The sequence below is a fragment of the Lichenostomus cassidix genome, unplaced genomic scaffold, assembly GCF_008360975.1.
Source record: "Lichenostomus cassidix isolate B80296 unplaced genomic scaffold, HeHo_3.0 HiC_scaffold_46, whole genome shotgun sequence".
NCBI classification, from domain to species: domain Eukaryota; kingdom Metazoa; phylum Chordata; class Aves; order Passeriformes; family Meliphagidae; genus Lichenostomus; species Lichenostomus cassidix.
Window position 1 is genome coordinate 2,075,314 of NW_028147597.1, and position 12,155 is coordinate 2,087,468.

At 53.8% G+C, this 12,155-nt stretch overlaps 1 protein-coding gene across 1 annotated transcript; it reads right to left on the bottom strand.

The window, feature by feature from the left end:
- Nucleotides 1-8,600: 8,600 nt before the first annotated feature.
- Nucleotides 8,601-9,173, bottom strand: LOC146421942 (olfactory receptor 14J1-like). The gene has a single exon (XM_085046871.1). It carries the CDS (start codon nt 9,171-9,173, stop codon nt 8,601-8,603), a length of 573 nt encoding a protein of 190 aa, XP_084902997.1.
- Between the last annotated feature and the right edge of the window lie 2,982 nt (nt 9,174-12,155).

A 12,155-nucleotide genomic window follows, 5' to 3' on the forward strand; every position in this document is an offset into this window, starting at 1 on the left:
TCCCCTTCCCTCTGCATCTCCCACCAAGTGCACTCAGGTCCCTGGGAAAAAACAATTCCAGGCATGGGTTTGCCTTTGCTTGAGGCAGGACTGATCCAAACTGTCTTCTCTAACACATTTCTCATAGGCACCACGGGACTTTATCCCCTTCTCTGGCACATGGAAGGATTGACTGGGCAGGGCCAGCTCGATTGGTGAAGTCTGAAGTGTTCCCTGCTCAGATGGCCTTCAGTGAATGCAGCTCCCAATGGTTCTGAGGTCCCACCATGCAGTGCTTTCAGGGTGGTTTTTAGCAGTCCCTTGCACTGTTCAGCATTCCCAGGCTGGTGCCTGAAAAGGAATATGAAACACTCCCTCAATCCTGTGCTTGCTTGCCCAGGTGTTCAAAAGGCTGTTTTGGAAAGGAGTCCCATTGTCCCACTCAGGTCTTTCAGGGGGGCTCTGTCCCCACGGAAGTTTCTTTTTCAGGCCCAGGGTGGTGTTCTGGGCATTGCTGTGAGGCACAGGGTTCTTCTCCAGCCATCCAGGGGTTGTTACCAAGGGTTGCTTGCCCTGGTGGGTCTGTGGAACTGTGATGTCATTGATCTGCCAGGCCAACCCAGACTGATATTGCCACCATCATCCCCCACACCACAGCGGCTTTACCTGCCTGGCCCTGCTTGATCTCAGCACACGTTTCACACTCATGGATAACCTGGAGATGCTGTCCATGGGTAAATCCACCCCTGAGTCACGAGCACATCTGGAGGTTGCATCTCTTCCCTGATGACCTGAGCTGTCCTGGGCCCATCGAGCCAGAAATAATTCAGCCTTGTGTGGCCATTCCAGACCCACCTGAGACACTTTAATCCTGGCAGCCCCATCCCCCTGCCCATTGCTGTGATGCTCTTCAGTGCCCAACTCTTGGCTACGTGAGCATCCTCAGGAGGGACTTTCACAGCCAACTGCTCTCCCCAGGCAGTGATGTTTAGCCCCAGTCCAGCAGCCCAGATGGGTTTCCCTCTGCACTGCCAATTGTCCTTTTTCCATCATTGCAGCCACCCCACAGAGCATTTGCCACCATCCCCGAGTCAGAGCAGAGGTGTAGCGCTGGCCATTTCTCTCGCTCAGAGCTCCGTGTATGGTCCCAGGATTGCAGTGGCTGCAGGAAAGCGGCAGCCCACAGTGGGACATTTCTTGGTCAGATATAGACACAAAGAGTGGCAACTGTCTGTGACTTGGGTTTGGGACTCAAAGCTGCTGCTGTGGTTTGCAGGGAGCTGCAGTGTGGCACAGCCCTGGCTGTGCCCAGGAGCACTGGCTTGGGAGAAGGTGTTGGTGCAGCTGGGCCAGGGAGCTGCAGGGAGTGGGGAATGAATCCCTCCTGGTGTCCTGTCCTGGGGTGACACTGTGGGGCCTGATGGAACCAAAGAGACCATTGTGACACTGTGGAACCTCATGGAATCAAGGGTTCATTGTGACACTGTGGGAACACACGGAACCAAGGACATCATTGTGACACTGCAAGGCATCATGTAACCAAGGAGACCATTGTGGAATTGTGAGTCCTCATGGAACCAAGAGGCTGCTGTGACACTGCAGGGCTCTTTGGAACCAAGGGACCATGGTGACACCATGGGGCCTCATGGAGCCAAGGAGACCATTGTGACACTTCAGGGCCCCATTGACCCAAGGGTTCATTGTGACACTTTGGAACCTCATGGAACCAAGAGGCTGGTGTGACACTGCAGAGCCCCATGGAATGAAGGTGACCATTATGACACTGTGGGGCCTTGTGGAACTGATACTGAAATCCGACAGATAGAAATTTTCTACCACAATTTGAGTATTAGAAAGCAGCCACTCTTTATTGCAGTGCTGGGCACTCAGAGGATCCTTCCTCCATTCCTTCCTCCATTCGAGTGCCCTGAGCGTTGTGTGAACAGAGTTTTTATCACACACACTGATTACATATTCATGAGCTCTCCCTGCTTACTTGATGGAAATGTATTACTTTATTTTACCTAAGTGCACCCTTTATCACAAGTCCTTGCATGGTTCTTTGGGGTATGTCTTCAACCTTCAGTGTCCTTTTTAGGGGGCTGTTCCTCGACTCTCCCTTTTGAGTAAGGCAATATCGTGGTTTTGCATAACTCCTGCTTTGTCAGCCTTGCAGAGCTGAGCTGACATCCTGCTTGTGTTTTGTGTGACTTCTGTTTGCCTCAGTTACATCCTTGATCTATTTCTCCAGGGCTGTGCTGTTCTGTTCTACTGTCCTTAGCAAGTCCCCCCTTTTCTTCAGACTCATTTCCTGATGGGAACTGATCTCTCAATAGCTCTATTTCATTTCATAGCAGATGACATTACAACAGCTACAACACTGAATCGTGATGCAAGCTAAAACCATACAGCAATTATTAAGGTGACCTTTATAAACAGATATTTTATCCAAGTCCAGCTGCATAACCTTGCGTTAATTTTGGTCCAGATTTCTTCAAATTCCCACGAGGCACCATCTTGAGCTGTTTATTGTAAAAAGTTGTCAGTGGCACTTGGAAAGGTCCCTTCTACTTTGGCTGGAGCAGAGCAGTTTCCCAGCCTTCCAAGCAGACCCAATATCCTGGTTGGAACTCGTGCCCTGTGTGTCAAATCCCATCAGTCTGGAGATCTCCACTGCTTGCTGCAAATCCTGTAAGGTTTTAATAAGAGAAATGAGGGAATTATTCAAATCAACCCCTTCTTTAATGTGTGTTTCCTGCAATGTGGTACTTGGTAGGGTTGACCACAGAGCAGCTCATAGGAGCTGATTTTGCTGATGTCCCACAGATGAATTCTGCTTTGAAGTAGAGCCACAGGTAAGGCCTGACCAGATCAAGGAGGTTTCCTGACATATTTTACCCAATTGCAATTTGATTGTAGAATTGATTCCCTCTACTTTGGGACCAAGGGCTGTGAGGAGACACCTTGTCCTGAGGCACTGGGGCCTCCTGCCTCTGGGGTCTCCCAGGCTCACGCTGGGAGACCTTGTGTACCAAAATTCTCCCCTTGGAGTGACTTCTCTTTTTGCTCACCTCCAGTCTGAACCTTCCAAGCTGCACTTGGGGGAGGTTTACTTCTCTTCCCACTCCCAAGGCAAGCTCTGTCTCCTGCTGTTCACAAACAGAGAAGGGCTGGTGGGAGATGTGGTGCTCAGAGGCTGCCTGGAGTATAGGGACCATGAAATAATTGAGATTTTTAATATTCTGTGAAAGAGGAGGCATCAACAAAACTGCTCCACTGGACTTCCACAGGGCAGACCTTGGCCTATTCAGAATGCTGCTTTGAGGAGAACTGAATCAGATACTGATTTCTTTTAAAGGAAACAGCCCTTAAAAACAAAGGGGTCCTGGAAGGATGGACATAATTTCAAGTAAGAAATCCTGAAGGCACAGGAGCAGCCTGTCTCAGTGTGCCAAAAGATGAGCCAGCAAGGAACACGACTGGCCTGGCTGGGTATGGGGCTTTTGCAGGAACTAAGGGAAAAAAGAGGGTGCAGGCTGCTCTGGAAATGCTTAAGGATGTTGTTAGGTCACACAGAAAGAAAATTAGAGAGGTGAAAGCTGAATTAGGACTTAACCTGGCCACTTCTGTACAGGATAATAGAAATGTTTTTATAAATACATTAATGGCAAAAAGAGGGGAAAGGACAACCTCCATTCTTTATTGGGCGGGATAGAGTTATCAAAGATTAGGAAAAGGCTGAGGTATTTAACACTTTCTTTGCCTCAGTTTTCACCGATAAGATAGGTCATTCTCAGGACAGTTGGTCCCCTGAGCTCATAGATGGGGACAAGGAGGAGAATGGACCTCCTGAAATCCAGGAGGATGCAGTTGGGGACCTGCTGAGCCACTGAGATGCGCACAGGTCTGTGGGACCAGATGGGATCCATCCTAGGGGGATGAGGGAGCTGGAGGATGAGCTCACCAAGCTGTTCTCCATCATTTATCATCAGTCCTGGCTCACCAGGGAGCTCCCAGAGGACTGGAGGTGCCAATGTGACCTCATCCATAAGAAGAGCTGGAAGGAGGATCTGGGAAACTCCAGGCCTGTCAGCCTGACCTCAGTGCCTGGCAAGGTTATGGAACAGATCACCTTGAGTGCCATGAAAGAGCACCTACAGGATGGCTGAGGGATCAGACCAGCCAGGGTAGGTTTCAGTGTCTTCAGTGATGATTTGGATGAAGGGATTGAGTCCACCATGGGAAAATTTGCAGATGACACCAAGCTGGGTGTGAGTGTGGATCTGCTGGAGGGTAGGAGAGCTCTGCAGAGGGACCTGGACAGGCTGGATCCAGGGCCCAAATCCAACAATGGGAGGTTTAACCAGACCAAGTGCCAGGTCCTGCACTTTGGCCACAACAACCCCTGCAGTGCTACAGGCTGGGGACAGAGTGGCTGGACAGTGGCCAGGCAGAAAGGGACCTGGGGGCACTGATGGACAGCAGGCTGGACATGAGCCAGCAGTGTGCCCAGGTGGCCAAGGAGGCCAATGGCACCTGGCCTGGATCAGGAATGGTGTGGCCAGCAGGAGCAGGGCAGTGATTCTTCCCCTGTACGCGGCACTGGTGAGGCCTCACCTCGAGTGCTGTGTCCAGTTCTGGGCCCCCAGTTTAGGAAGGACATTGAGGGGCTGGAGTGTGTCCAGAGAAGGGCAACAAGGCTGGGGAAGGGTCTGGAACACAAGTGCTGTGAGGAGTGGCTGAGTTTGGAGCTGGGGTTGTTTATCCTGGAGAAGAGGAGGCTCAGGGGAGACCTCATCACTCTCTACAACTCCCTGACAGGACGCTGCAGCCAGGTGGGGGTTGGGCTCGTCTCCTGGGCAACAGTCAGAGGACAAGAGGACACAGATTTTAGCTGGAGCAGGAAAGATTTAGGCTGGACATTAGGAAAGAATTCTTCACAGAAAGAGTGATTGGGCACTGGAATAGGCTGCCCAGGGAGGTGGTGGAGTCACTGTCCCTGGGGCTGTTTAAGGAAAGGCTGCATGTTGCATTTAAAGCCATAATCTGGCGACAGGGTGGTGTTAGGCCACAGGTTGGACTTGATGGTCTCAAAGGCCTTTTCCAACATGGCTAATCACATGTGGTTTTGTGATTGTGTCCCTGGGGCAGCAGGAGCTGCCTGAGGAGACCCTGGGCCAACTCTCTGCTGCTGTCCTGGGCAGCAGGGCTGGCCCTGGGGCTGCAGGAGCTGCCCGAGCTGAGCATCTCCTGAGCATTCCAGATCCAGAGTTGCTGTCCCTGACCTCCAGTGCCTCCAGTTCCTGCTGCAGGGCCAGACAGGGCTGGGCTGCTCTGCAGGGCTGCAGATGGGACATGGATTTCAGTGCTGGGAGATGGAGAGAAGGAGCAGATTCCAGCAAGGCTGTGCCTGGGACAGGTTGGGAGCCACAGGAGCTTTAGCAGGGTGTGGGAAGAAGGCAGGAGCTGGGAATCCCACAGGAATTGGCCATTCCTCAGCCAAACACAGCTTTTTGTCTGAAGCAACAGCAAGTGAGGAGAGAGGGACATGAGGAAAGCTTTGGGAGCTCCCAGGGTCAGAGGGAGGTGGGGAAATGGGGCAGTGGGTAAAGTCTGCAAGGGAAGCAGCACAGGCCTAGGCCAGGGGAGGAGAGCTGCACTGGGGTGACCAAAGGCCCTGGGGGGCTGGGACCACCCCCTGCCAGCAGCAATGACATTTGTGTCCCCTGGCTGTGGCTGCTGTCCCTGCCACTGAGGCCCATGAGAAGACACCAGTTCCTTGCAGCCCCAGGGCTTGTGGCCTCCTCCCCCAGCCCACAGAGCTTTGCAGGGCTCCTGCTGCTCTCCTGCCCTCACCATCCCACACCCCACATCCCACTGCTCCGGGAGAGCCACGAGCATCCTGTGAGGCCACATTGCCAGGGCATGGGGGTCAGGCCTTGGCTGTCCTGCTTGGCCAAGCCCAGGCAGGGCTTTCACAGCCACATTGCAGAGTCCATTTCCCACCTGGAGCCGCTGGTGCCTCTGAGTTCTGCTTCCCCAGCCCAGGGATGCTCTCCTTGGCTGCTCATTGCCCCCACGGTCTCTTGGCAGGGATGGCCTCAGTGGGGGCTGCTGACATCCTCAGCAACTTGGAGGTTGCTGAAGAATTTTCCTTTTCCAGGAGGTTTTTCAGCCTTCAGCTCTTCACTTCTGGAATTCAGTGCCAAAGGCTCATTAACATTTCAAAACACCCTAACAAGACAAGCCCCTGGGAATAATTTCAGTTTTCAATTGTTTTGAGGTTAATTATACAGATTTCAGAAGTCTATTGGCAGTGAATATACTATATTTAAAACAATTCAGAGAGAATTATTTTGCCCTGTTCAGTTTTCTTTTCCTTTTTATAGATTGATATCAGCAATCTCCAATTGGATCCACAGTACCTCCTAATGCAATCTGAATGGACATGAAATTAAGACCCTTTATGGCTGACAATCAATCAGACTCTGTCCCTAACCCCCACCCCACCATTTCCCTCCTCCAAGCCCTGGGACTCAGAGCAGCCTTGTGCAAATCTCAGCTTCCTCCACTCCAGGCTGCACCTGCAGCTTTCAGCTCCTTGGCACAAACTCCCAGCTGCTTTCCTTGGAGAAGGAGCTGCCTGAGACACAGAGGGATGTTCATTTATTATCAGCAAACAGTAGCAAGGGAATGCAGAGCTCCATAAAAGACAGAAGTCCAGCCCAAGGAGTGCTGGGCAATGGAGTCACATCCAGGGGTGTCCCCAGGGCTCAGGATTGGGGCCACTTCAGTTAAATCTCTTTATTGCTGATCTGGATGAGGCACCGAGGGCACCCTCAGTCAGTTGCCAGGTGACCCCAAGCTGGGTGGGAGTGTGGCTGTGCTGGAGGGCAGGAAGCTCTGCAGAGGGATCTGGACAGGCTGCAGCCATGGGCCCAGGACAATTGGATGAGGTTCAGCAAGGCCAAGGGCAGCGTCCTGCCCTGGGGTCACAACCACACCAAATCCCTGGCCATGCCCTGGCCCTGATCCCCACAGCCTGTCCTGTTTGCTTCATCCCTCCATTGCCAGGGATTTTGTGGGACAAGGGAGCTCTGCTCTGGGGATGGAGGCAGGTGCAAGTGCAACCACTGGAGTGGGAACCACAAGTGGTCAGGTTTGTGTCCTTTGGGGTCCAGGAACAGGTAAAACTTGGAGGCAAAGAAAAGTTTTTTGCCCACAATAAAGTTGAACAGGATACAATTTAATAACCATCACAGCTCTTCCCTCAGCTCTGTGCAACATCCCAGCAGCATCTGTGGTGGTCAAACCTACCATTCACAATGGATTACTGTATTAAACTAATTTTAAAAAGAGGATTCTGTTATAGATGTAAACAAGATTAGGGTGTTTTGTCAGTATGCTGTGCCTGGACTAGGTGTAAAATAGCTTGAATTATGCCCTATTGGCAAAGCTGTCAGTGTTCTATGCAGAAGGGGGTCAGGCTGCTTTTGCTCCCAGCCTGTGCCATGCCCAAGGGGAGTCCCCTGCAGGGGCAGACACTGCCATTTGTCACTCTGGGATGCCATGAGGTCCTGCCAAAATGAGATCTCCTCTCCTTGGAGCCCTTCATGGGCACAGAGGCCTGAGAGACTTTTCCAGGACAGACTCAGGCCAAGGAGCCGTTGAGTCCCTCAGCCCCTCATCGGTGTCTGCTGGAATTCAATCCCCCTCCCCATCCCACAGCAGCTCTGCATTTCCCTCCTGCAGCCACCAAGGGCACAGAGCAGCCTCCTCTCTCGGCCACTTGCCTGTTTTCCATGCCTTCCCCAGGCCCTGGCTCTGCCCCACAAGCCCTGGGCTCAGTCCTGCCCCTGCACGCTCACACAGGCTGAGATGGACACTGATGGTTTCTCTGGCAGCTTCTCTCAGCCCAGCCCAGCTCCCTCCAAGCTCTGCCAGCTGCCCTGAGCTCTCTGCAGCACCAAGGGCCTCTCCCCAGCATAGCCGAGCCACCTCTGGCCCCACAGCCCTGCTCAGGCCAGGCTGCTCTGGGCAGTGGCCCCACGGCCTCAGCCCCTCTGAAGGGCACAGCAGCAGCTGGAGCTGCCAGAGGACTCAGCCCCAGCCATGGGGGAATGTGCTTGGCCAAAGGAAAAGGATGCTCCCTGTGTGCCCTGCTCTCCTGTCCAGGAGATGCTGAGAGCTCTGCAGCCCCTCCTGCCATCCCATCTGCCCAGATCAGCACAACAGCCCTGGCCTTGTGGCCATCAGGAGCTGTTCCTGCTCCAGGCCCAGGGCTCATCCCAAAGCTGCGGCAGCCAGAAAGCTGTGCCCATTGCTGTTCATTCCTGCTCTGAAGAGGATGGATCCTCAGAGAATAGGTTGCTGCAGGTCAATTGTAGGAAAACACATTCTGAGGCTCCTCCCATATACAAAGCCTTTGGGTCACACATGGTGAGAATATAGAGAAGCATAGGATGAAAAACAATATTTTTTTAAAAATGAAATCATCAAAACTAGAGAGGAGAGAAAACCAAATAAATAAAAATTTATTTATTTATTGACTTGCCCTGTCATGACATGCAGAGGGAATGACTGAGAGAGGGAAGCAGGCCGTCTGTGGCTGCTGGAAAGCATCATCTAGTCACCAATTTCCTCAGGGCAGCCTTGAGCTCCTGGTTCCTCAGGCTGTAGATCAGAGGGTTCAGTACTGGAGGCACCACTGAGTACAGAACTGACACTGCCAGATCCAGGGATGGGGAGGAGATGGAAGGAGGCTTCATGTAGACAAACATGAGAGTACTGAGAAACAGGGAGACCACAGCCAGGTGAGGGAGGCACGTGGAAAAGGCTTTGTGCCGTCCCTGCTCAGAGGGGATCCTCAGCACAGCCCTGAAGATCTCCACATAGGAGAAAACTATGAACACAAAACACCCAAAAAGTAACAAGACACTAACCACAATAAGCCCAAGTTCCCTGATTTTGGAGTGTGAGCAGGAGAGCTTGAGGATGTGTGGGATTTCACAGAAGAACTGGCCCAGGGCATTGCCATGGCACAGAGGCAGGGAAAATGTATTGGTTGTGTGCAGCAGAGCATTGAGAAAGCCACTGGCCCAGGCAGCTGCTGCCATGTGGGCACAAGCTCTGCTGCCCAGGAGGGTCCCATAGTGCAGGGGTTTGCAGATGGACACATAGCGGTCATAACTCATGATGGTGAGGAGGAAAAACTCTGTTCCAAGAAGGAAGACAAGCAGAAACACCTGTGCAGCACATCCTGAGTAAGAGATGTCCCTGGTGTCCCAGAGGGAATTGTGCATGGCTTTGGGGACAGTGGTGCAGATGGAGCCCAGGTCAGTGAGGGCCAGGTTGAGCAGGAAGAAGAACATGGGGGTGTGCAGGCGGTGGTTCCAGGCTACGGCGCTGATGATGAGGCTGTTGGCCAGGAGGGCAGCCAGGGAGATGCCCAGGAAGAGGCAGAAGTGCAGGAGCTGCAGCTGCCGTGTGTCTGCGAATGGCAGGAGGAGGAAGTGGCTGATGGAGCTGCTGTTGGACATTTTTGGTTTCTGGCCATGGGGACCTGTTCATGGAGAAAAGGACAGTGACAAGTCAGGGTGTCGCTGTTGAGCAGCTAGCAGAGTAATGAAGGCACCAGATCTCAGTGGCAAGAAGGAATGACCTTTATTGTTTTGATTTCATCACATATATAGAGTTCGCAAAAGTCACCCAGATTGGTCAGTCAGAAGCCTTCCCCCAGGCCTGATTGGCCAGGCCTGCACTGTCCAAGTTCTGGGACACTGTTCCAACAACATCCAAACTTTATTTATAAAACACAAGAAAATTTCTCATGGGAAAAACCTGTGCTAGCCACATCAGGGTAGACATTCCTGAGCAAAGTACAAGCGCTTTCTCCCAGCCATGCCAGTCTGTTTCCCCCAATTTCCCTTTGCTCAGAGCTCTTCATCCAGCCCCATGCCTGCAGCTCTGCTGGGATCTGGCCCTGTTGCTGTGACAAGCAGTGGCTCTGTCCATGGACACTGAGGAGTCAGCTCTGCTCTGCAGCAGTGGGTCATGGCAATGGGGGACAGGGACCAGTCCTGGGTTGGACTTTGTCAGACCAAACTGCCCCTAAGGCAGAGGAGCTTGGCAGCATCTCCTGTCCCAGGGCTAAGGAACAGTGACAGCCAAAGGCAGTTTGAGAGGATTTCCTGCTGTGCTCAGGGAGAGCAGAGAGAACTGTGCAAGGCAAGAGGATTGGCTGTAACTCAGTGAAGGGTGAGGGGAGCTGCTCTGGTGCTCCATCTGTTCCCAGCTGCCCTTTCTGAGATCAAGGGCACTCACTGTGCTCCCCTGAAAATCACCCTGACACAGCTGAGAGCAGAGGGACTCACAGCAGAGCCAAATGGCTCAGCCTTTCTCAGAGTCTCAGCCCCACTGCTGGCCAAGGACACTCCTGTCCCCCAGTGTCCCCTGGAAGGCAGCTCACAGCTTGGATGGACAGCCCGAGGACACAGCAAGGGTCCTGGCCATGGAACTGCTTGAGGAGAGTCATTTCATTGCCAGCCTGCCAGCCTGCCCTGCCCAGAGCTGCCCAGGGCAGAGGGAGCTGGGACACCTCATTGCTGTGCTCACCCTGCACAGGAGGAGCCCCAAGGGCTGCGCCTGACCCTGCAGCTGCAACTGCCATTGCCAGAGAGCCTGTCAGCAATGCCAGGAGCAGCTGAGCAAGGCAAGGAGAGAGACAGCCCAGCCCTGAGGAAAAGCCTTTCCCTGCCCAGCCCTGCACAGCCCCTCGCAGGCAGCAGCAGTGCAGGACAGTCGCCCTCAGGCCCTGGTCAGCAGGGAATGGGCAATGGCAGGAGAGATGCCCTTCATCTCTGGTGCTGCTCTGCCGGCCCAGGAGGGGACTGAGGGCCCCGAGCCCCCGGGCTGAGGGCTGTGCTGGCTGCCAGGGGACACAAGAGCTCTGCTGCTCAGGGCAGCTGGCAGATCCCCTGCCCTGGCAAAGAGCCCTCAGGGCTGCAGGAGCTGCTCTGCAGGACAGCCCTGGGCACCCCTGGCTGCACCCCCACCTTCCCAGCCTGCAGCCATCCCTGGCAGCAGGAGCTGTCCTGCCCTGTCCCTCTGACGGTGCCCAGGGCAGCCCCGCTCTGCAGCACATCATCCCCCAAACCAGAAACACCAGCAGAGCCATCCTTACAGTCATATCAGTGCTGTCATGTGTCAGCTTTAGGAGATCCCTGCAGCCAGAGACTTACTGTGTCAGAGGTTGTGAAGATTTCTCCATGAATAAGCTCAGAATTGTCCTTCCAGTTGCTTTATGCCTCTCTCTGCTTCCCTCCTCTCAGGTACCTGCAGGCAGCACCCTCAGCCCTGCTGGGCTGGCAAAGAAACTGCTCCTCAGGAGAAATGTCTTTTTGAAGCTCTTCTTGGTTGCCAGGAGTTCCCTCTGTGCCAGGAGCCCAGCCCAGCTCAGCAGCACAGCAACAGCACAAGGACTTTAATGAGCCTCTCAGGGATTTGGGGCTGTTTACAGGAGACAGTCCCTTAGAGTCTTCAAAAACTTCTCAAGAACTCAAAGATTCTTGAAGTTTTAATGGTTCTCAATGAGTGACACACTGAGAAAGTGTCCCCAGGTTCCAGTTAGAGCAGAACACTGGAGGCAGTGATGACAGCTGTGGACAAGCAAGGGAAAGGTGTCTCTGATGCTGAGCAAACCTGGATGTGTTTCAGGAGTGCAAAGGGCCAAGGCCTGAGCCCCAGCCCCTGGCAAGGCAGATCCTGTCCCTCCCTCAGTGCTCAGGGCTCTTCCCAGGGCACTGGCATGTGGGGATGTGCAATGCCAAGGGCAGGACCATGGGGCAGCCCCTGCCAGGCTGCTGGGCAGGGACAAGGAGGCAATGAGGCCCCAGGGCTGCAAGGGTCACTTGTGTCCTCCTCATGGCCTCAGGGCCAGGGACAGCAGCCATGGCCAAAGTGCTGCACAAGTTGGCTCTGTCAGGGCCTTGCAGCTCCTGCACATCCCTCTGCGCTCTCCAGCCCAGGCTGTCCTACGCTGTCCATGCCCTGCGCCTCTGTCCCTGCAGGCTGTCGTCATCCCCTGGCTGCCCCACCTCGCTGGCCCTTCCTTTGCTGACAGCTCTGCGTCCTGCCTGCCTCTGCCTTGGCACACAGAGCCTTGGGCTGAGCCAGAC